The sequence below is a fragment of the Salvelinus fontinalis genome, chromosome 15 (assembly GCF_029448725.1).
Source record: "Salvelinus fontinalis isolate EN_2023a chromosome 15, ASM2944872v1, whole genome shotgun sequence".
In the NCBI taxonomy this organism is placed as follows: Eukaryota; Metazoa; Chordata; class Actinopteri; order Salmoniformes; family Salmonidae; genus Salvelinus; species Salvelinus fontinalis.
Window position 1 is genome coordinate 46956676 of NC_074679.1, and position 23917 is coordinate 46980592.

The following is a 23917-nucleotide window of genomic DNA, read 5'->3' on the forward strand; positions in this document are numbered from 1 at the left end:
CATAGGAGATATCAATATGACAGATAATAAACAGAGAACACAGGAGATATCAATATGACAGATAATAAACAGAGAACACAGGAGATATCAATATGACAGATAATAAACAGAGAACATAGGAGATATCAATATGACAGATAATAAACCGAGAACATAGGAGATATCAATATGACAGATAATAAACCGAGAGCACAGGAGATGTCAATATGACAGATAATAAACAGAGAACACAGGAGATATCAATATGACAGATAATAAACAGAGAACACAGGAGATATCAATATGACAGATAATAAACAGAGAACATAGGAGATATCAATATGACAGATAATAAACAGAGAACATAGGAGATATCAATATGACAGATAATAAACAGAGAACACAGGAGATGTCAATATGACAGATAATAAACAGAGAACATAGGAGATATCAATATGACAGATAATAAACAGAGAACACAGGAGATGTCAATATGACAGATAATAAACAGAGAACATAGGAGATATCAATATGACAGATAATAAACAGAGAACATAGGAGATATCAATATGACAGATAATAAACAGAGAACACAGGAGATATCAATATGACAGATAATAAACAGAGAACATAGGAGATATCAATATGACAGATAATAAACAGAGAACATAGGAGATATCAATATGACAGATAATAAACAGAGAACATAGGAGATGTCAATATGACAGATAAACAGAGAACATAGATGTCAATATGACAGATAATAAACAGAGAACATAGGAGATATCAATATGACAGATAATAAACAGAGAACATAGGAGATGTCAATATGACAGATAATAAACAGAGAACATAGGAGATATCAATATGACAGATAATAAACAGAGAACACAGGACATATCAATATGACAGATAAACAGAGAACATAGGAGATATCAATATGACAGATAATAAACAGAGAACACAGGAGATATCAATATGACAGATAATAAACAGAGAACATAGGAGATATCAATATGACAGATAATAAACAGCGAACATAGGAGATATAAATATGACAGATAATAAACCGAGAGCATAGGAGATATCAATATGACAGATAAACAGAGAACACATGAGTTATCAATATGACAGATAATAAACAGAGAACACAGGAGATGTCAATATGACATCAGCCTACCTATTTGTGGTTCAACCAGTTTGCCCTGAGGTCCAATCGTGGTCACCCCCTCCTACAACAGAGGGTCGTCAAGAGTTCAGGATGACAGAGGATTTAAACAGTGGGTGGGGGGGGGGGGGGGGGGGGGGGGGAACATGTCAACAAACACACAGCTGGGTGTGCCTAAAACAAACATTTCATAACAGATCAAATTACTACCACATGACGTTCTACTACACTAAGCATGACTCGCACGGAACTCAGAGCCCTACACTTAGGCTAGCTTTCAGGGAAACAAGTATTTGTTTACCATTTGCTATCTTGTGGGATAAAAAGGCTAGCTTATGTAACTACAGTCCCACTACAGGAACAGTATGGATTCCAAGGTGGTTTCAGCTCTTTAAATACAGGAAGTGGTATAATGATCGGACCTAAAGCCATTCTAGTCGCTGTCAGAATCAGGATGGGCGTAGGTCCCCAGAGCTCGTGCCTCACAATGGGGGGAGAAAAGGGGACAGAGTGAAAACGCACCTCATCTAAAACATCGAGCAGTACAAAGAGAGAGAAGGAAGAACAGGGAGGGAGAATCTAGTCGACAAAGAAAGAGAAACATTTCAGTCAGAGAAAGAAGCAAAAGAAGAACAGAGTTGTGCAGAGGTACATGTAGAATGTGAGTTCCGTGGATGTGTGTAGGTGCGTGTGCCTGTGCGTGTGTGTGTGCGTGTGTGTGTCTGTGCGCGTGTGCGTGCGTGTCTGTGCGCGCGCTTGTGTGCCAGCGTCCATGCATATGCACGCTCGTACCGTGAGCTGAAAGAAGCTGACTCCTTGTGCTGAGTACGTTCCGGTCCAGGGAAATAAGGTGTGGTACCAGGGCGTGGATGAGGATATATGTGTGTTAGTATCCGAAGGTGTGTATTATATATACCCTGAGGTGATAGAAGGTGACTCCGGTGCTGAGTACATCCCGGTCCAGTGTAATAAGGTGTGGTAACAGGGAGTGGATGAGAAAACCAGCCCGGTCTGTGTTGATATCCACACTGTACTGTTCCAACAGCTCCTTCTTGTCCCGCCAGCTCTCTGACCAGTCCTTAGTCAGCTGATCCACCTGGAGGAGGGAAGATTAGGGTCAGGCAGAGCGGAGAAGAGTCAGGAGCACAGATTGTATAAAAAGGACAACATGTGTTAATATTTACTATTAAAAGTGAAGGTACACAGTTCCGGTGGAAAGTCTGAGAGATGAGCCTCTCTACCTTTAGTTCGTTCTGTAACACCATGTCAGACAGACTGCCGTCTCGCTCATCGCTCAGAGAAGGACTGGGATTCCGCTGCTGTGAAGGAATTACCACAGACAATTTGGTCAATGTTACAAGACAAAGGCAGTAGTAACCTAGAATTGAAATAACTTCAAATCGTTTTTTCCCCCCAAAAAACACAGCCTGCGCAGGCGATTATAATTCCTAGTGAAAACCCCGATCCCGTAGAACCAGTACCATCTTGAAGCTGAGCAGCATGCTCTTCAGCCTGTCAATCTCCTCACGTAGCTCTCTGATCAACCTCACACTGGCATCCTGTCGAGAGACGAGACATGATCCTTTACGATACTCAAGACACTAGCACAACCAAACACAAGGCAAACGGCACCAATAATACTGTAGCCCCAACCGGTACTCAAACCCAGGTCCCTACGACTGTCAGTCCGACACCTCTGTCGTTACGTCAAGAGGTCATAACCTCTTGACAAGGTTCACTAGGTGGTGGACTAAAAGTCGCGGCAGCGTACGACAGAATGCTCAGAACACTCGCCTCGTTGACGCGCGGCTTGTTGACGATGTTCCTGGCGTGAGCAGCGTAGCGCAGGGTGCTGAGAGTCTCGTTGTAGCTTCTGCAGGACGGGGACACGGCTGCAAGACACAGGCAGGGGCGTCAGATGTATTGTTGGGATAATAACGCTTACGATACCCTCGTTACAACCACTGACTGGACTCATCCAGCAACAACTATCTATACTACAGCACTGATAAAGACAAACGATTGCCCATCTTACATTGCTAAATGACGAAATCATAAGTGCAACAACAAAAAATGTGATCACTATTGACGCAAATGTGCAATGCAATGCCAATATTCCTCACTCACTGGCGATCATGATGGTCTTGGAGTTTCCTCCCAGGCTGTCTTTGAGGAGCCATGTGAGGACAGAGTCCCTGTAGGGGATGAAGCAGTGTCTTCTCCCTCCTCCTCCTCCTCCTCCTCCTCCTCCTCCTCCTCCTCCTCCTCCTCCTCCTCCTCCTCCTCCTCCTCCTCCTCCACCACCTCCCCCAGACAGAGAGCTGGTGTGGCTGCCCACAGTGCTGCCGGCGTCGCCCTCGCTGGCCACGCTGTTGATGCTCTGACAACTACTGGACATCTGGGAGTTCTGGGCTGGAAAGGGGACAGACGCAGTTCAAGTTGTATGTTTATTGGAGAGAGACGCACACAGGGGAGACAAGGGGAGAGTTAGGTTAGAGAGACAGAGAAAGAGACAGGACAGGGACAAAAAATAGGGACAGAGACAGGGACAATGAGAGGGAAGGACAAGAGACAAGGACAGGGAGAGATACAGGGGGGGGGGGGGATTGGGTTAGGAGTAGGGTAGTCTCACTGAACAGAAGTAGGGAACTGGGTCAGCTACGTGAGGCACACTGCTGTATGTAGAGCACATCATCTACAAATATCAGCCTGTATGAATTAAATATGTGCATGTATGTACAGCTTGATCTGTGTACTGTAAGCTAAGTGGGTTCTGACACGGAGATGGTGGAACTCAGACAGAAAAGGCAGTACTTCAACAATAGAAAGTCCCGTTTAATATTTACCCAGAGCAGAGATGACGATACCCAGGGTCACCAGGGATTTGTTGATGTTGGATCCCTCAGTGAGTCGGTCTCTGCAGTAGTGGGGGTCTGCCCTCTCACTGTCAGGCAGCACAACAACAACACACTGAACGTCACATATTCCAGAGAAACGCAACGCTGGAAATGGTACCTAGCGAAAAGCTAGCGCGGGATAAAATGGGTCAGTGAACCCACAGTCATGGCAGAAGCGGTCCACTAGGAGGCAGCTTGCTCACGGATACTGAGACCTGTATGTGGGATGATTAGGCATCTGGGAATAAGCAGGGCTAACCTCCTCAACAAACTCACCTGCCAGCCAGGTCTACCAGGTGGATCTTGCTGACGATCTCTGAGGGAAGGTTATTCTCCAGAATAGCCTGTACGGGGACGAATAAACAGACTGGACTAACTACTGTGACTGACGCATTGGCAGGGTCGTGACCTGGGCGAGTGGATCTGAGTGCTGGGATGGGATTGACGCCGGGTTGTGACCTCACCTGGGTGTACTGGATGGTGAAGATGGCATGGGATCTGCTGCTGGCATCGTGGATGTGTGTTGCCGCGGTGATGCGGTTGGCGATGCCCTCCTCCAATAGCTCCACCGCCTGCTTGTAGTCAGACACTACGTGCTGGGACAGGTCTGTGGAGAGGACAGACGAACAGACAGACAGACAGAAAGCAGTTATCAATACCAGCTGAAAATATGCAGAATCATATCAAACAGAATAATAATGTTAAATTGAACAACATTGTCTGAGTTGGCAGTGAGGTGTGATTAGGAAGTGATGAGGGACTATATTACTACAGTGTGGTTCAGCTGAATCACGTTTGGTGTCTCGCACAGCCACAAAAAAAAACACTCCAACATCTTTTAACTTCCCAAATGATGACGTAACATCCTCCTGTTTCCGCAGTAAACGTAGAAGTCAGTGGTGAGGAAATCATTTGTGCACGCTTCTTAGACCAAGAGACTCAATGGTGGTAAAGGGGTTGGGGGAACCAGATAGAGAAAGAGAGAGGGACTCTGGAGAACCAAACATTAGAATGTGGTCTGTGTGTAGAGTAGAGCAATGTGCTTCTTGCTGCCACCAGGAAGTGACATCCCTTCCTGTGATGCTCGGGGAGTTCTCCTGATACAGACAATGAGTGGATGTTGGGCTTGAAGGAATAGAGGGAAGAAGGGGAGACAGAGAGCAAGAGAGAGAGGGAGAGAGAAGGGGAAGTGATGAGAGAAAAACGAGAGAGATTGAGAGAGTAAAAAAGAGAGAGAGAGAGGCAGAGAGAACGAGAGAGGCAAAGGAAGAGAGAGAGAGAGCGAGGGAGGGAGGGAGAGAAAAAGAGAGTGCAAAGTGCAGAGCCTGGGTTCAAGCCGGGATTGCAACTCTGTTAATAATCAAAGTTGAGTCCTGAACAAAAGACTAGAAGACTAAGAGGACCACAACATCCCACTAAGACTGACCTCTAAAATAAGCATGCAAACCTTTATCTTTATACTGCTCATAACAGCTACACAACATATCCACTGAGTTGGTAAGTGAGTCCTGTCCTGCACAAACGCATTCCTCCCCACACATTGAATCGGTGTAAATTTGGACTTAATGGGTATTGTATCTACCATCCACTGCTGCTTCATGTAGTAGACACTTGTTCGGCCCCCTCACCTTGTACGTAGGGTCCCTTCTCAGGGTGCTCCCTAACCCGTAGGGAGGCTTTCTTCTTCTGCTCTCTGCCTCGCAGCAGGTCACGGACACGCTCATTATAGATCTCCAGGAAGCTGCGGGCGAAGGAGAGTATAAATGCACCGTCACAAGGAAGTGACACGACACCTAGATACCAATGTGCACTCACTGACAGCTGGAGTCAGACGATCACTCAAGGAGAAGTAGGCAAACACACAGCCCCCTCTTACCTGATCTCAACCCTGCTGGAGTTTTGTCCTTCAGGGAAGGTGGCGTCAGATCTGAACAGCCCCTGGAGAAAAAAGATCAACAATCAAATCAAAAGCCCTCAATCTGGTGCTGAATCGTTTTATGTAATCCACAGAGCAAAAAATAGTACAGCGCTCCTGTGAATAACTTAAATGAAGATATTTTTATTGCCGCATGAAGATTTCGGGTATGAGCCCTTGTTCAGCGTGCATAGGAGGCGACGGTACGACAACTATACAGGTCCTGGAGATACCAGACAGGTAGAACAGGTCAAAAGCCAGAACACTACCTCACGAGACCCTCTCGACTGAATTATGGGACCGTTTCCTTACCTGACAAATCCTGGGGGTCAGGCCCATGGAGTCCTGAGAGGAGGAGGAGAGCGCGAAGGAGGAAAAGAGAAGAGTCATTCACTTTATTGACACTGTGCCTCCAAATCAAATCAAATCCCTGTGCCTCCTTTCAACACACAGCAGAGAACGCCAACAGGGATTTTCCAGATGATATGATAGGTAACACCGTCCTTACGACACATTATAAGTGCGTCGTAATGCATTATACCTGCCTAAAGTCAAGTGTTACCATGTGACAGTTATAACCCTTCCTCACCTGCGTGCCCATCATGGTGTAGGTCTTGCCAGTGCCAGTCTGCCCGTAGGCAAACAGACAGACGTTGTAGCCCTCTGACGCCCCGGCCAGCACCGACACCCCCAGGTCCTGGAACACCTACAGGAGAGCACACAAACACACAACTAGTAGGAAGAAAAGACGACATAGTGTCGGGTGACAAGAAGACAACAGACAAGCAGTGTTTTCTTAAATTCGAGGCGTAAAGGCGACAGTTAAAGGGCGGAGGTATGGGGCGGGAGCAGTTATAGCGTCCCCGGTGTGATACATTGTGTCACGGAGTGTTTCTATAGCTGTGTTCAGACTAGCCAGACACAACGCTGAGGAACCCAGCCAGTGGCCTCGGGTTTTTGCTCTCCTGCAGAGGTGTTCGGCTAGTAAGCCGAGCCAGGGAGGTAGCTAAGGAGAACCTAGTCAGGAGGTCAGCTAATACTGAGAGCAAAAACCCTGCTAGAGCTAGGAGGAGGGCCGGGAGGCTGGGTGGCAGAGCGGATAGGTGGGGGAGTTGAAAGCGAGTCGCCGAGCAGGAAAATAAACCTCCCGAAAGAGGCGTGGAGCTAAGAGCGCAGTGTTCCTGAGGAGGTCCCATACCTATAGCCACAGAGCCAGTATGGGCACATTGTTTTCCTTCCTCCCCTCGGCCAGGGAGAGATCAGAGAGAGGGGGTTGAAGCAGTACCCGCCGCCCAGGCCTGAGGACATGCTTGACCCCCAGCAGCCCAGCCAGCAGGCCCAGACCCAGGTAAACACACCAGCAGCAGCAGGAACTTGATCCAGAGCCAGACCCCAGACACAGCACATTCTCCTTCATAACCATAACACACGGGATCAGGGAGGGGGCCCAGACCCACTGAGAGTCTAGGGAACATTGAGACGGCGTGAGGGGAGGAATGCTCCGGCACTGCTCCCCCAGCACAAACGATCCCACAGGTTTCAACACAGTTCTACTCCTCCCTTAGAAGCTCTCAGCCAACGTAACGACCAACAGAACTGGAGCTATACGTTACTGGAGCTACGCGTTACACAAACCCAGAGAAAAGCCCTCAAATGTACACAAAGAGCAGGACGACGTTTTGTTTGGATAAAGCCCTCAACGACCAGGATGATGTTTTGGTTGGATAAAGCCCTCAACGACCAGGATGATGTTTTGGTTGGAAAAAACCCTCAACGACCAGGATAATGTTTTGGCTGGATAAAGCCCTCAACGACCAGGATGATGTTTTGGTTGGATAAAGCCCTCAACGACCAGGACAATGTTTTAGTTGGATAAAGCCCTCAACGACCAGGACAATGTTTTAGTTGGATAAAGCCCTCAACGACCAGGACAATGTTTTAGTTGGATAAAGCCCTCAACGACCAGGACTATGTTTTGGTTGGATAAAGCCCTCAACGACCAGGACAATGTTTTGGTTGGATAAAGCCATCAACGACCAGGACGATGTTTTGGTTGGATAAAGCCCTCAATGACCAGGATGATGTTTTGGTTGGATAAAGCCCTCAACGACCAGGACGATGTTTTGGTTGGATAAAGCCCTCAACGACCAGGACGATGTTTTGGTTGGATAAAGCCCTCAACGACCAGGACGATGTTTTGGTTGGATGACTGGATGCCCCTTTTAATATTTTATGAAAGACCACGTAAAGACCCTCCAATAAGATTCGCATAATAACCAAGCGGTCAATTTCAACATTTGTTTCCGTCAGTAACGAGGGTCAATATTGACTAGAGAGGTGTAGTCAGCCAGTCAGCCAGTCAGTCAGTCAGTCAGCCAGACAGACAGAGCACATGGAGAACAGCACAGAGGACACCAGTAGTTTTATGTCTTAACTGCCGTTGACCACAGGCCAACACAGAAACAACCAAACACAAAGTATCTCAGACGAAAATCAACAGCATCACTACTGCAATGCATCCTGTCTCTCCTAACAGCTAGCAGCAGGCCAACACACGTGAGATTTGAGGTTTGGTTACGCAATTACTACCAGTAGCCTTGTGTCTTATCTAATGGCTATTTCCCCACACGCCAACATAGAAACAGTCAAACTACAGCACCCAGTAACCCAATAAAGACATGTGTAGGTGTCTACGTGTTAACAGGCAAACCCTCACGGCAGTAACAGTCTACCAACGTCCCCAGAGGATGCCTCAACGGTAAGAGAGAGAGAGGGTACTGGGTAGGCTGTTGTCATCCTACAAAGGAATGCACAACAAAACCTATTGCAGTGGGTTTCAACCCACTAATAATAACAGTGGGGGGTGTAAATGGTATTATGACAATGCAAAATATTTATAATAACAATAATAGTTCACTGCTAAAATGAACTAAATTTGACCTCCGAGATGTTTTATGTTTAAAAAAATCCTCGACTCGTGAATGGTGGTCCTCAGGAGCTTCTGACAGTGATGAGGTGGCCCCCGTGACGGAACAGGTTGGGAACCGCTGACCTATTGGTTTGATAAGTGCACAGAGGGCGGGAGCACTAGTCTGGTCCCAGATCTGTTTGTGCTGTATAGTCAACTCCATCATGACCATGATGAACATAGGAGCTGGCAAGGCAGCACAGACAGATCTGGGACCAGGCTATGGGAGCAGTAGTGGTAAATCCAGTGTGTTTGTGTGTAAAGTCAATAAGCAGAGCTAGCAAAAATGACCAGCCATTACGAATGCTGTGCTGTTGTAGTTAGTCTACATGATGTGTTTGGCTGACACCTGTTGAAGAAGCTAGACTAGTACATTGTGTGTTTGGTTGTAAGTTATGCTGACTGTAGTGCAGTGGAATCCAGAACACCAAGCTATGCCCCCGTTTAACTCTGCCGCTTGAATAGGGGTTCCCCAGCCACACCACAAAGGGCCGTGCCACTCCTGTCCCCATACCATTCGTTACGCTGGACTCTGTCTCTCTCTCTCCCTTCCTCCCTCACTCCTGTCCCCCTCTCTCCACCTCAATCTTGCCCTCCCCCCCCCGCACTACTGCCCCCCTCTCTCCACCTCACTCCTGTCCCCATCCCCCCTCACTCCTGTCCCCCTCTCTCCACCTCAATCCCCCCCCCCCCCGCACTACTGCCCCCTCTCTCCACCTCAATCTTGCCCCTCCCCACCTCAATCTTGCCCCCCCCCCAGCACTACTGTCCCCCCCCTCCATCTCTGTCGATACTCAAACTCTCCTCCCCGTCCTCACTAATAGACAGAATCAACAGTAACCTTGTTAAAGCAGAAACTCTCAGCACACAAAGAGCACGAAAGTCCACGTCGCCACACTACTGTCGACTCTTAACTCTTTCGATACTGACCTTGAGTATGCACACGCACATTCCTCTCCATTATCACAATGACTTCCACCGGCAGGGAGGTATTCTTATTGACGATGAATAACACAGGCCCCGACATCATCTGAATCAGTCTATTGTGTCTCATCATTGTCATATAACAATCATTTGGCGGACGGCATCCCTGAAAGACAACAATAGGCTCTCACTGCTCCAACCTACTTTCGCAGAGCCCTGGCCTGGCGGCACAGCAAACTGGGAGGTATGTGGCCAACAAAGCAGACCTGTGAGGTAAGAGGCACAGTGCATTATGGGGCTGCTGACTAACTAACTAAGGATCCAGATTCAAGCAGGTCATAGAGAGAATAGCCAACAGAGAGAAGGGCCAGAGCGAGAGTCTGTAGAATGATCGCCCAAAACACACTGCGACAAACTGAACTCACTCCCATCAACAGTCAGTCAGTCAGTCAGTCAGTCAGTCTGTCAGTCTGTCAGTCTGTCTGTCTGTCTGTCTGTCTGTCTGTCTGTCTGTCTGTCTGTCTGTCTGTCTGTCTGTCTGTCTCTGTCTGTGAGTAAATGTGTGTTTGTGTAGGTGTTGCCATGTGTCCAACCGGCCCAGAGGAAACTGCATCTGAATACAATGACTAAAGGCTTGGCGTTTGCTTTCCTTCTCTTGACAAAAACAGAAACAAATACAAACCTGCTTCACAATGAAGGGAGGAAAGCAGAATATAGATTCCACTCTGGCAAGGAAACACAGGTCAAAACCGTCAGGCCAAACAGGGGGACAGGAAGCAGTGGGAGACCCTGGTTTCCGACTTAAGGGTCTAGCTGGTGGGTGTGTGTGTGTGTACTGTAAAATCGAGTGTTTAGGATCTGAACACACAACTAAACACTTTTCTGTAACACTTTTTAAACATGCCAAGGAATTTAGAATTTCAATGAAAACACATCACAGTGTTTAGATTGTAAACCCCAGAACATTTAAATTCACTGTAACACTTTTTAAACACATGAACATGTTTATTTTTAGCACAAGGTGTTTAGATTTTAAACACTAAACACTGGAGGGGTTGTTCTAAAAATCTAGGGCGTAAAGCCATATCTGCATATTTCCCAGCAGGCCTTTTGAGTGAATGTGAGAGATACCCACCCATGACAGTGTTTGTTAGTGACAGAAATGTGGTTGTTGCAGTCAATCATTTCCATTACAAAAGCTTTCACCAAGTGATTGCCTAAGTTAAAGTGTTAATTACATATGACCACATATTATACATTTCATAAGGCATTTAGTTAAGGCCTACTTATCCTCAACATTGTGGTCTCCAGCCAGAACCAGGATATCCAGCAATTGGAATATATTATCATGTCATGTTCAGTTGGGCTGAAATGTAGGTAAGGTGCCAGACATTCCTAACACTGATGGAATGGAAAAGTCACATCAATTTCTAATGAAACACTAGTGTTTAAAATAGATACAGGTGTTCTCCAGGTTGGAAACTAGAAAAACCTGTCTATCATGTTTAATCTTGCATTCTAAACGAGATGAGAACACTTATTGGCTAATCTAAATGCCTAATCTTTACGTTTTAAACACTGATGTTTAGGTTATAAACGTGTCACGTGTTTCATGGTTTTACAGCGCGTGTGTTGGCATGTGAGTGCGTGTGGGCATGCGTGAGTGCGTATGGGGACAAGGAGGGTCCACTCCAGAAGTGGGTCAGTCCAAGCAGAGGTCAGATCTGGAGCGAGCCGACCCAGAATCCCCCCCCCCCCTCTCTCAGGACCATGACGTCTTCTGATAAACAAGGGAAGGGCAGATTTGTCGCCAGAGATCTGAACCTGGATAACAGCTGTTTATAAGAGCTTGTTTTGAAACGTGGATACTTTTTAGATCGGAAGCCTGTATGTCTGGAGCGTGTCAATGGAAAGGAAAAACAGAACGAGGGGGAGAGAGAGAGAGAGCGAGATGAGGAGAAGAAGGAGAGAGAAAAAAGAGAGATGGAGGCAGGCAGCTGTGATGGTGCTTATTAATGATCTCAGTCTACTAATCGTTGGCTGTGGTGGACTGACTACAGTGGCTGGGTCTGTTTTCATGTGGCCTGCTCTACACCAGCCCCTGGACTGGAAAACTCCTTACTTTTCTGTCTGTCTGTCTGTCTGTCTGTCTGTCTGTCTGTCTGTCTCTGTCTGTCAATGCAAGTGCTCTTCTAAGAAACCACGGCCGAAAAAACGTCAGCGCCTCACCACTTGCCAGGTTTGAAGAGACAAAACCCCCCACAATTGACTTTCCTACTACTACACACACACTACACAACATCTCATATAGTAAGGGGGTCCATGGGCTAAAACAATGGGCATTGGTTGGGCAATCAGGAAAAGTAAAGAAACAGACACAGCAGCCTTAATCCGACAGAACCAGGGCCGTATTCACAATGCCTCTCAGACAAGGAGTGCCGAGAGCTAGGATCAGGTCCCCCCTTTCTATGTAGTCTTATTCTAAAAAGGCAAAACTGATCCTATATCAGCACTCGTACTTTAAGACTCTTTGTGAATACAGGCCCAGGTCTCACGGTCAGTGCTGCATTCTGTCCAAGACTGGACAGGACAGCTGCATTGGAACTGGAACCTACAACATGGGTCAGTCAGTCCGTTTCAGTCCCACACTTTCCAACTAGGTTACACCAACACTGCAGCTGGACCCTGAGCAGATATTAGACAAAAGTTGAGCTTTTGTTTAGCCTGAGGAATACATACATGTTATTGGAGATGGCGTCGACTAAACTCGACTCCACGATTATGGAGTTGAGCGGATACTAGTGTGGCTACTACCGACGTCGTATAAAAGGACGTTTTTAATCAAAAACGACAGATTTCAGCATCCATGAATGCGGGCTATTTTATCAAAACGTAACTTCATGTGACGTCGGAGCTCCATTACGCCCACACTAGTCGCCGGCTCAACTCCATCGCAAATCGCGGAGCTGAGTTTAGTCGGCTAACAGAGAAAAAGGGTAAGAGAGACAGATAGGGACGCTGGGGGAGGTGGGCAGGAAAAACTAGCGAAACACAGAGAAAGGCAGAACGACGACAGAGAGAGAGAGATAGGGAGGAAGAACATTGGCTGGAGTTCAACAGTGTTCTCATTCATTTGACATACTTTGACAGAATTTGTAGGTCAAATTAGCATATAAGGGCAGGGAGGCGGGAGGGAGAGAAGGGAGACACTGAGGACTACACAGATAAGCTGTCGGACATTATTCATGCCTGCCTACACATGGGAGACAGAGAGAGAGAGAGACAGAGAGAGAGACAGAGACAGAGAGACAGAGAGAGAGAGAGAGAGAGACAGAGAGACAGAGAGAGAGAGACAGAGAGAGAGAGACAGAGAGCGAGAGACAGAGAGCGAGAGACAGAGAATGAGAGAGACAGTTGGGAGGATGAGGGGAAAGGGATATAGTAAAGGGGAGGGAGAAAACGTCAGGAAAGGGTGAGAAAGAGGGGAAAATTTGATTGTTATATATTTTTTTATTTGATTGAACCTATATTTAACTAGGCAAGTCAGTTAAGAACAAATTCCTATTTACAATGACGGCCTACACCGGCCAAACCCTGACAACGCTGGGCCAATTGTGCGCCGGCCCTATGGGACTCCCAATCACGGCCGGGATTCGAACCAGGGTGTCTGTAGTGACGCCTCTAGCACTGAGATGCAGTGCCTTCTACCGCTGCGCCACTCAGGAGCCCTAAAACAGCATTGATAAAGAAGGGGAGGGAGAAAACGTAGGGGAAAGAGAGTGAGAGAGGGGGGGTGTGCTGGCATGCCAAGGCATTCAACTTTTCAGCAAACATCTCTAACTCCAACTGACACTGGTGCAAACGCTCGACCTTAAACATATAAATAACACTAGCCCATATCTGTAACGACTCTGTTGCTCCTCCCTCTACTGCTTGTTAAAGCAACCAGAGAGAGGGAGCGCTAACGAGAAAGAGGGAAATAGCAGTGTTAATGGCAGGGTCCAGGGAATGAGAATGTTTAGGCACCCAGAGCCCTCTCCGGCCGAAAGGTTTTAATGACAGGGAAAGAAAACAGAGAATGGGAAGGCAGACAGGGAATGGCTTCCCCGGGCTGTAGCCTCCCTTACAAAACAAATGAGCATTTTCACATGTAAAATCACTTGTGAAAGTTCTGCAGCATTGAAGGTCCCCGAAAACACAGTGGCCTCCATCATTCTTAAACGGACGAAGTTTGGAACCACCAAGACTCTTCCTAGAGCTGGCCGCCCGGCAAAACTGAGCAATCGGGGGAAAAGGGCCTTGGTCAGGGGAGTGACCAAGAACCCAATGGTCACTCTGACAGAGCTCCAGAGTTCAAAAAGGACAACCATCTCTGCAGCACTCCACCAATCAGGCCTTTATGGTAGAGTGGCCAGACGGAAGCCACTCTTCACTAATAGACACATGACAGCCTGCTTGGAGTTTGCCAAAAGGCACCTAAAGACTCTCAGACCATGAGAAACAAGATTCTCTGGTCTGACGAAACCAAGATTGAACTCTTTGGCCTGAATGCCAAGTGTTGCGTCTGGAGGAAACCTGTCACCATCCCTATGGTGAAGCATGGTGGTGGCAGCATAATATGGTGGGGATGTTTTTCAGCAGCAAGGACTGGGAGACTAGTCAGGATCGAGGGAAAGATGAACGGAGCAAAGTACAGAGAGATCCATGATGAAAACCTGCTCCAAAGTGCTCCGAACCTCAGACTGGGGCGAAGGTTCACCTTCCAACAGGACAACGACACTAAGCACACAGCCAAGACAACATAGGAGTAGCTTCGGGACAAGTCTCTGAATGTCCGTGATTGGACCAGCCAGAGCCCGGACTTGAACCCGATCGAACATCTCTGGAGAGACCTGAAAATAGCTGTGCAGCAATGCTCCCCATCCAACCTGACAGAGCTTGAGAGGATCTGCAGAGAAGAATGGGAGAAACTCCCCAAATACAGGTGTGCCAAGCTTCTAGTGTCATACCCAAGAAGACTTGAGGCTGTAATTGCTGCCAAAGGTGCTTCAACAAAGTACTGAGTAGAGGGTCTGAATGCTTATGTAAAAGTGTTATTTCAGTTTTTTTATTTGTAAGAAATGTGCAAAAACTTCTAAAAACCTGCTTTTGCTTTGTTATTATGGGGTATTGTGTGTAGATTGATGAGGGGGGGAGAATTTAATACATTTTTGAATAAGGCAAAATGTGGAAAAAGTCAAGGGGTCTGAATACTTTCTGAAGGCACTGTATATATATTTTTAGTATATATTTTCCCCTAACCCTACCAACCCCCCCTAATTGGAGAAACTAATGGACAAAAATACTTAGGATTCTACTTTCAGCTTATACATACTATATACAATGTACAGACAGTGTATTTTACAATAGTTATCTTTTGTTTGTTTAAATACCAACCTTCAGCCACCCTCAACCCCTCTCATCTATCTCTGAAGACCATCCAGACTATGTTCCTCCATTTCTTTTTGTTCTTCTTGTAACTTATTCTGTCCCTCCATGCCTCAAGTTAACTATCTGTCTATCTTTTTTCCCGCATTGTCTGAAAGCGTTTAAAATTCACTGAAAACATCAGCATACATCATCTATATGTATATAGCTAAAAACAATGCGATGGCAAAACAAATTGACTTTGAGGTTAAAGAAAGTGTGTTCATCAATTTACCCGATTTTGCTAACCGTTACTTTGGTCAAAATGAAAACGGCAATATTATTGTAATACTTTTTGTAAATTACCGCTCAATTTGAGCAAATGACGAATTTGCTGGTAATCCCAGCAAATCCTGCGATTACATTTTTGAATCGTTTGACAACCCTAGTTGACATTAAAATGTGGAAATGCACATGTGAAAGTGTATCGGACACGAGTCGGTCATGGTTGCTCACGGTCACGTGATGAGGTAGCCCCGCCTACGCCTTATTAAAAATGAGTGTTGTCCTTCATGGTCAAGACGTTGGCTTCTCCTGTGGGAGTCACGGGTTCTAAACCCGCCAGTTACAAAAGCACACGTGATACTTATACTGGACTGGAAATATTGGGAAAACACATACAGTATGTCTGTGATTTGTTCACACGTGTCCGTTCAACATTGTGATTTTTTTTTTCATGTGTTTTTTTGTATGGGGTGGCTGTCTCATCTGCTATACTCTCTATAGGGGTACAGTATAGGGGTTTATTCTGGGGGGGAGATTCTGGCATGGTAGTGTACATGGGTACTCTATGTACTGGACTGTCCCCCTGAATAGCAGGTCTGCTATTACCATCACTGGTCCAGAGAACTGCAAGTATACAGAGATATGGGTAGCAACACCGTGTTTACTAAGATAACATTAAATTAGAATACTTTTTTGTCCATCACAGGTGCTCCACATTTTTTTAAATCAGGATTTTATAAGCGATTAAGCAAGACCAAACTATTGATGTCTTTGTGCCTTGTGAGTGTCCGTAACTAGTCTAATAGTCTGCCACAACAAGATCAAATATGTGCGGGAGTCATGGTTCCTTTAACCAGTCATCAGTAAAGTTGGATTCAAGCTCACTAGTGTGGAATACAGTGTGAGAGGAAAATGCACACCAATCACAGTGAAGCACAGAGCCGTTCTTCTTCTCCCTATAGCACGACTAACACACAGACCTAGAAACACCAAGAGCATAATCAAGTCATGAACACAGCATGGGGGAGGGAGAAAGCGAGAGAGAGAGAGAGAGAGAGAGAGAGAGAGAGAGAGAGAGCGAGAGTGAGAGAGAGAGAGAGAGAGGGGAGAATAAGAGAGAGCGAGAGAGAATTCCAGAGGTGGAGGAGGGGAATGGGCAGGGGGTCGACAGAACCGCCCATTTCTCGTCTGCCAAACTCACAGCTGCTCCACTAAGTCATTTTTCACAGTTAGATTCCAGCCCAAAAGACGTCATTGGACAGGATCTGAATCTGGAGCTCAATGCTGGGTTTTATTACCAAATGAAGTCAGCTTGGAGCTTGGACCGGGGGTGTTTTTGCTCTCCCTCCCTCCTCGTTCTCTCTTCTCCAACTCTCTCTACCCCAATATATTCTCCTCCTCCCCCCTTCCCTCTCTCTCTGTCTCCCTCTCATCCCCTCTCTCTCTCCCTCTTCCACCCTCCTCTCTGTGCTCCAGATGACTCCCAGTTGTCAGCCATTTCCGTTTTCCATCTATTTAAATGCCCCAGTCCTTCAACGAGTTACGGTTAAATGTCCCATGTTAATTAAACCTAGAAGAGAATATATTACGCCGTAAGTATACACATCTAACACTTACAGAACGAGCGCTTAAATAAACAGGTCCATTCTCTCTCTAGTTCACCACTACCTCAACAGCTGGCTTCCATTATGGATTACATCTCTTCTTCAGCTCTGTTCCAAAGCCTAACTCCGTAGTGAATACCTAGGATCTCGCATTCTCTCTCTTTCTCTTGCGCCCTCTTCCTCCTCTCACCTTCCCCTCCTTTCTACTCCCTCTCTCTCTCTTCTCCAGTTCACTCCTTCTTTCTGACTAGAGTGAAGAGCATGCAGGTAAACCGACTCTGGAGAACACTCCATCAGCTCACTGTCACTGCAGCACATACCATAACAAGTCAACATCATTGACACCCCTAAAGATTCCTATAAATAAAGTAGTCAAATGTTTCGTATCAGGGCCCAAATTCCGGGCATGCAATGATTACATCAAGCTTGTGACTCTACACACTTGTTGGATGCATTTGCTGTTTGTTTTGGTTGTGTTTCAGATCATTGTGTGCAAAATAGAAATGAAATGGTAAATAATGTGCAGTGTCATACTGGGGTGACTTTTATTGCAAATAAAAATAGAATAGGTTTCTAAACACTTCTGCATTAATGTGTATGCTAACATGATTACAGATCATCCTGAATGAATCGTGAATAATGATGAGTGAGAAAGTTACAGAGGGGTCAAAGATCATTGCGTGCCAGGAATACGGGAACAAACACTAAACTATGAACTACTTTATTTATAAGAATCTTTAGCGGTGTCAATAATTGCAGACCCCTCAGTATGTGTTATTTTTCATTCTGTGGCATATACAGCACATCCAGACAGTACAGTGCAACACAGCAGAGGTCTAGCAGCTTGGAGTGGTGGGAATAGGGGGTTTGCTCTGGCCAGTCTCAGAGGGGTGTGGTCGGGTAGAGACTGGAGGAGCAGGAGTTAGGTTTGAGTTTCCCCTCCCCCGCCATGGGTCTCAGACTGACTCAGTCCCTCAGGGCTCAACAGGAAGTTAAGCCAGGAGGACGACGTCTTCTCTGGACACACACAACTACACTACAGCGCTCCGACATGTAGCTTGAGAAAAACACAAGACTAAATTGTGACTTTAAAATAGTGCTTGGCACCAGTGAGAGGGAAATAATCTGACGCTTATCTAAAACAGTGAGACTTTTTTAATGGAATTAAAGACTGTTGAAATTATAGGTAGATCTATTACACCAGTGGTACTATTAAGGGAGAAAACAAAACTATTATTTTTTAAATAAATACAGTTGAAGTCGGAAGTTTACATACACCTTAGCCAAATACATTTAAAAATGTCTTGTTTTAGGTCAGTTACGATCACCACTTTATTTGACATGTCAGAAAAATAATAGAGAATAATAGAGAGATAATTATTTCTTTCAGCTTTTATTTCTTTCATCACATTCCCAGTGGGTCAGAAGTTTACATACACTCAATTAGTATTTGGTAGCATTGCCTTTAAATTGCTTAACTTGGGTCAAACGTTTCGGGTAGCCTTCCACAAGCTTCCCACAATAAGTTGGGTGTAACGTCTTGCGTCGGTAGAAGGAGAGGAGGACCAAAGCGCAGCGTGGTATGTATCCACATTTATTAGAATACTTCTTCAAGACGAACAAAACAATAAACAGACGAAAACCCAACGAAGCTACAGTCCTGAACCAGAGAACATGGAAACCATGAACGCACGAACAGGAACAATCACCCACAAACCAACAGTGAAAACAGGCTACCTTAATATGGTTCCCAATCAGAGACAACGCAAAACACCTGCCTCTGATTGAGAACCATATCAGGCCAAATGACAAACCTCAACATAGAAACACATAACATAGACTGGCCACCCCAACTCACGCCCTGACCATACTAACTAAAGACAAAAACAAAGGAAAATAAAAGGTCAGAACGTGACATTGGGTGAATTTTGGCCCATTCCTCCTGACAGAGCTGGTGTAACTGAGTCAGGTTTGTAGTCCTACTTGCTCGCACATGCTTTTTCAGTTCTGCCCACAAATATTCTATAGGATTTAGGTCAGGGTTTTGTGATGGCCACTCCAATACCTTGACTTTGTTGTCCTTAAGCGATTTTGCCACAACTTTGGAAGTATGCTTGGGGTCATTGTCCATTTGGAAGACCTATTTGAGACCAAGCTTTAACTCCCTGACTGATGTCTTGAGATGTTGCTTCAATATAGCCACATATTATTTCCTGCCTCATGATGCCATCTATTTTGTGAAGTGCACCAGTCCCTCCTGCAGCAAAGCACCCCCACAACATGATGCTGCCACCGCCATGCTTCACGGTTGGAATGGTGTTCTTCGGCTTGCAAGCATCCCCCTTTTTCCTCCAAACATAACGATGGTCATTATGGCCAAACAGTTCTATTTTTGTTTCATCAGATCTTTGTCCCCATGTGCAGTTGCAAACCGTAGTTTGGCTTTTTTATGGCGGTTTTGGAGCAGTGGCTTCTTCCTTGCTGAGCGGCCTTTCAGGTTATGTCGATATAGGACTCGTTTTACTGTGGATATAGATACTTTTGTACCTGTTTCCTCCAGCATCTTCACAAGGTCCTTTGCTGTTGTTCTGGGATTGATCTGCACTTTTCGCACCAAAGCACGTTCATCTCTAGGAGACAGAACGTGTCTCCTTCCTGAGCGGTATGACGGCTGCATGGTCCCATGGTGTTTATACTTGCGTACTATTGTTTGTACAGATGAACGTGGTACCTTCAGGCGTTTGGAAATTGTTCCCAAGGATGAACCAGACTTGTGGAGGTCTACAATTATTTTTCTGAGGTCTTGGCTGATTTATTTTGATTTTCCCATGATGTCAAGCAAAGAGGCACTGAGTTTGAAGGTAGGCCTTGAAATACATCCACAGGTACACCTCCAATTGACTCAAATGATGTCAATTAGCATATCAGAAGCTTCGAAAGCCATGACATAATTTTCTGGAATTTTCCAAGCTGTTTAAAGTCACAGTCAACTTAGTGTGTGTAAACTTCTGACCCACTGGAATTGTGATACAGTGAATTATAAGTGAAATAATATGTCTGTAATCAATTGTTGGAAAAACTACTTGTGTCATGCACTAGTAGATGTTCTAACCGACTTGCCAAAAATATAGTTTGTTAACAAGAAATTTGTGGAGTGGTTGAAAAACGAGTTTTAATGACTCCAACCTAAGTGTACGTAAACTTCCGACTTCAACTGTATGTCTGCGTATGAAAGTCTGGGGAAAGTATGAACTGCTGAGGGAATTAAGTGTTCTGAAACTGCACAAACACCATAACATTTTCGTCATCTGCCCTTACGACCAGTCCTTAGTGTTAGCCTCAGGTCACCTAACACAAGTCGTTTTACTCAACACTGTACTCAAATGTTGTCAACATACAGCACTGTAAATAGTGTGTAGTCTACATTCTTTGGGACAGAGCCTAGAGAGAAGGGTAGACCTAGCAACTATCTGTGACGTGTGGCCAGTAAATGTCAGCTCTGGTGCCACTGTGTCAGAGTTTGTGTGGAACAGCCACACACGTAAAGGCCTCAGAAAGAGGTCAGATTGTGACCCTGCTCCACAGAAGTAAAGAGAAAACACACACACTAACAACAATATATTGTATCTCTATGCCGTGCCCCTGTTGCCCCTCCTCCTCGCCCACCACGGGTCACCAGAGGAATGTAGTGGCAGGGCCACCCCACCAGCACCCTCTGACTGGGCACAACTCAGAGATGGAGAGAATGGGGCAATAGAGAAAGAGACAGAGGGAGGGATGAAAGAGTGACACAGACAGAGAGAGAGAGAGAGACTGTATATAGACATAACACGACATTTGAAATGTCTTTATTCTTTTGAAACTGGTGTGAGGTGTAATATTTACTGTTCACTTTTCATTGTTTGTTTCACAGTTGTTTACCCATTTCACTTGCTTCGGCAACGTAAACATACGTTTCCCATGCCAATAAAGCCTTGTGAATTGAATTGAGAGAGAGCGCGAGAGGGAAGAGCGCTGTGTTTTGCTTCAGAGAGTGGGCCGTCACAGCTCTTTCACTCACACACACACACACACACACACACTTCTCAGGGGAGGAGAGGTGACAGCAGAGAGGGAGGAACTCTCCAGTCTTCACAGACAGAGACCAGAACAAAATCATTGGATCTAGACCAAGCCAGGGTGGCCCAAGGCTTTTCCCATGGCATGGTACTTGTCTTCAACACCAAAGGCAACATTGCTTGCATAGCTTGTCCTTAATGGGAATGTTGGTTTGTAAATGAATCAGCCAGGAATCAGAACAAGACAATGAAGCATTCATCAAGTTTGAGTTCTAAAAACGGAGGTCCAACTAACATGACACAATGGCCTCTGCTCGTCTGTATCTGAGGGGGTGGGTCTTATTCTGGCTCCTCCTCCCGTCAGTACCAGGAAAAACGGTAGCACCCACCGATCCAAGCAGCACAAACAGATTTAATCAGCCAATCACAGAGACATAAAAGGGAATCTGAGGCCCGCACAAATCCGGAGAACAGATGGAGCTGATATCAATATCCGAGACGTTTTGTTTCTTTCCAAACGCAGTATTATTTCCCCTGGACGTCTTCCTTCAGTCCAGGTTGTGATTCCCCGTGCCCACCCTGCCCAACGTCCCCCCGGCTGCTTCACACGCAAATTCCAGGGTGGTGTTCCTTAGTGCACATCATGATCGTGGAAAAACGCTTGTTTGGACAAGTACAGATAGCACCTTTCACTCCAATTTCATGCTTACTGACACCCACCCCTGCCTGGCACGCACATGCCCGATGCCGCCACTCAACCGGCACGAAACCCAGGAACAAAAACAGCTCAAATCAAAAACAAACACAACACGCAGGACTCCTACTTACCTCCTCCTGTGAGGCGTAGTGTGGTTCCTCTGGGGCCACAGACCAGTAACAGTAGTCAAAACCAAACTCCAGCACCTTCTCCCTGGAGTCTCCATGTCCGTCCTGACGTCCATCCAGCTGGGGGGGGGGGGGGGGGGGGGGGGGGCACAGACAGTTAGAGACAGACAAGAGAACCTGTGTTACCCTACTAGAGGCAACCACTTAAATCAACTACAGTGTCAGCATTACTAACGAGACTGACTGCCCTGGTGTTGACTGTTGACTAAGGGCCATGCCATGAAAAAGGGCAACTGAAGCAGAGCATGTATCTACACGCCCGGACAGGACTGTTGAGCTGTTGCTGTGGACGACTTTAGTTTACAGCCACTGAGCATCATTCCACAAACAGTACACTCATCTTGTGCACGAGACCTTACAAACGGTCGATCTCTTATGTATTTTCACCATGATACTGTCTAACCTTTATCTTAACGTGTCGATATCGTTGTCTCCACGTACAGTGCATTCGGAAAGTATTCAGACCCCTTCCCATTTCCCACATTTTGTTACGTTACTGCCTTATTCCAAAACGGATTTCTCATCAATCTACACACAACACCCCATAATGACAAAGTGAAAACAGGTCTGTAAAAATGTTTGCAAAGCTATAAAAAATATATATTAAAAAATGATTTACATAAGTATTCAGACCCTTTGCTATGAGACTCGAAATTGAGTTCAGTTGCATCCTGTTTCGGGAAACGGCAAACACATCTCTATATAAGGTCCCACAGTTGACTATGCATGTCAGAGCAAAAACCAAGACATGAGGTCGAAGGAACTGTCCACAGAGCTCAGAGACAGGATTGTGTCGAGGCACAGATCTGGGGAAGGGTATCAAGGGTATGCAGCATTGAAGGTCCCCAAAAACACAGTGGCCTCCATAATTCTTAAATGGAAGAAGTTTAGAACCACCATGACTCTTCCTAGAGCTGGCCGCACGGACAAACTGAGCAAATGGGGGAGAAGGACCTTTGTCAGGGATGTGACCAAGAACCTGATGGTCACTCTGACAGAGCTCCAAAGTTCCTCTGTGGAGATGGGAGAGCCTTCCAGAAGGACAACCATCTCTGCAGCACTCCACCAATCAGGCTTTTATGGCCAGATGGAAGCCATTCCTCAGTAAAAGGCACATTACAGCACATTTGGAGTTTGCCAAAAGGCACCTAAAACACTCTCAGACTATGAGAAACAAGATTCTCTGGTCCGATGAAACCAAGATTGAAATATCTGGCCTGAATGCCAAGCGTTACGTCTGGAGGAAACCTGGCGCCATCCCTACAGTGAAGAATGGTGGTGGCAATATCATACTGTGGGGATGTTTTTCAGCGGCAGGGACTGGGAGACTAGTCAAGATCGAGGGAAAAATAAACAGAGCAAAGTACAGAGAGATCCTTGATGAAAACCTGCTCCAGAGTGCTCAGGACCTCAGGCTGGGGCGAAGGTTCACCTTCCAACAGGACAATGACCCTAAGCACACAGACAAGGCAAGACAGCAGTGGCTTGAAACAGATTGAACATCTCTGGAGTGACCAGAAAATAGCTGTGCAGCAACTCTCCCCATCTAACCTGACAGAGTTTGATAGGATCTGCAGAGAAGAATGGGAGAAACTCCAGAAACACAGGTGTGCCAAGCTTCTAGCGTCATACCCAAGAAGACTCAAAGCTGTAATCACTGCCAAAGGTGCTTCAACAAAGTACTGAGTAAAGGGTCTGAATACTTATGCAATTATGGTAAGATTTTTCTTTTTAATACATTTGAAAAAATTTCTAAAAAAACAGTTTTTGCTTTGTAATCAAATCCAATAAAAATCTAATACATTTTGATTTGTCACATGTGCAGAAT

At 45.8% G+C, this 23917-nt stretch overlaps 1 protein-coding gene across 1 annotated transcript in view; it reads right to left on the reverse strand.

Moving 5' to 3' along the window:
• LOC129812071 (stAR-related lipid transfer protein 9-like) overlaps window positions 1–23917 on the reverse strand; it is a 62950-nt gene that overhangs the window by 33783 nt on the left and 5250 nt on the right. Inside the window, exons 3-17 of the mRNA XM_055864012.1 lie at window positions 22033–22149; window positions 6549–6665; window positions 6272–6304; window positions 5921–5982; window positions 5673–5785; window positions 4509–4651; window positions 4321–4388; window positions 3994–4091; window positions 3482–3559; window positions 3275–3388; window positions 2942–3039; window positions 2629–2706; window positions 2389–2466; window positions 2064–2243; window positions 1160–1211 (exon numbers count right to left, since the gene is read on the reverse strand). Of these exons, the coding sequence (XP_055719987.1) occupies window positions 1160–1211; window positions 2064–2243; window positions 2389–2466; window positions 2629–2706; window positions 2942–3039; window positions 3275–3388; window positions 3482–3559; window positions 3994–4091; window positions 4321–4388; window positions 4509–4651; window positions 5673–5785; window positions 5921–5982; window positions 6272–6304; window positions 6549–6665; window positions 22033–22149 (1429 nt within the window). The remainder of the gene's footprint in view (window positions 1–1159; window positions 1212–2063; window positions 2244–2388; window positions 2467–2628; window positions 2707–2941; window positions 3040–3274; window positions 3389–3481; window positions 3560–3993; window positions 4092–4320; window positions 4389–4508; window positions 4652–5672; window positions 5786–5920; window positions 5983–6271; window positions 6305–6548; window positions 6666–22032; window positions 22150–23917) is intronic.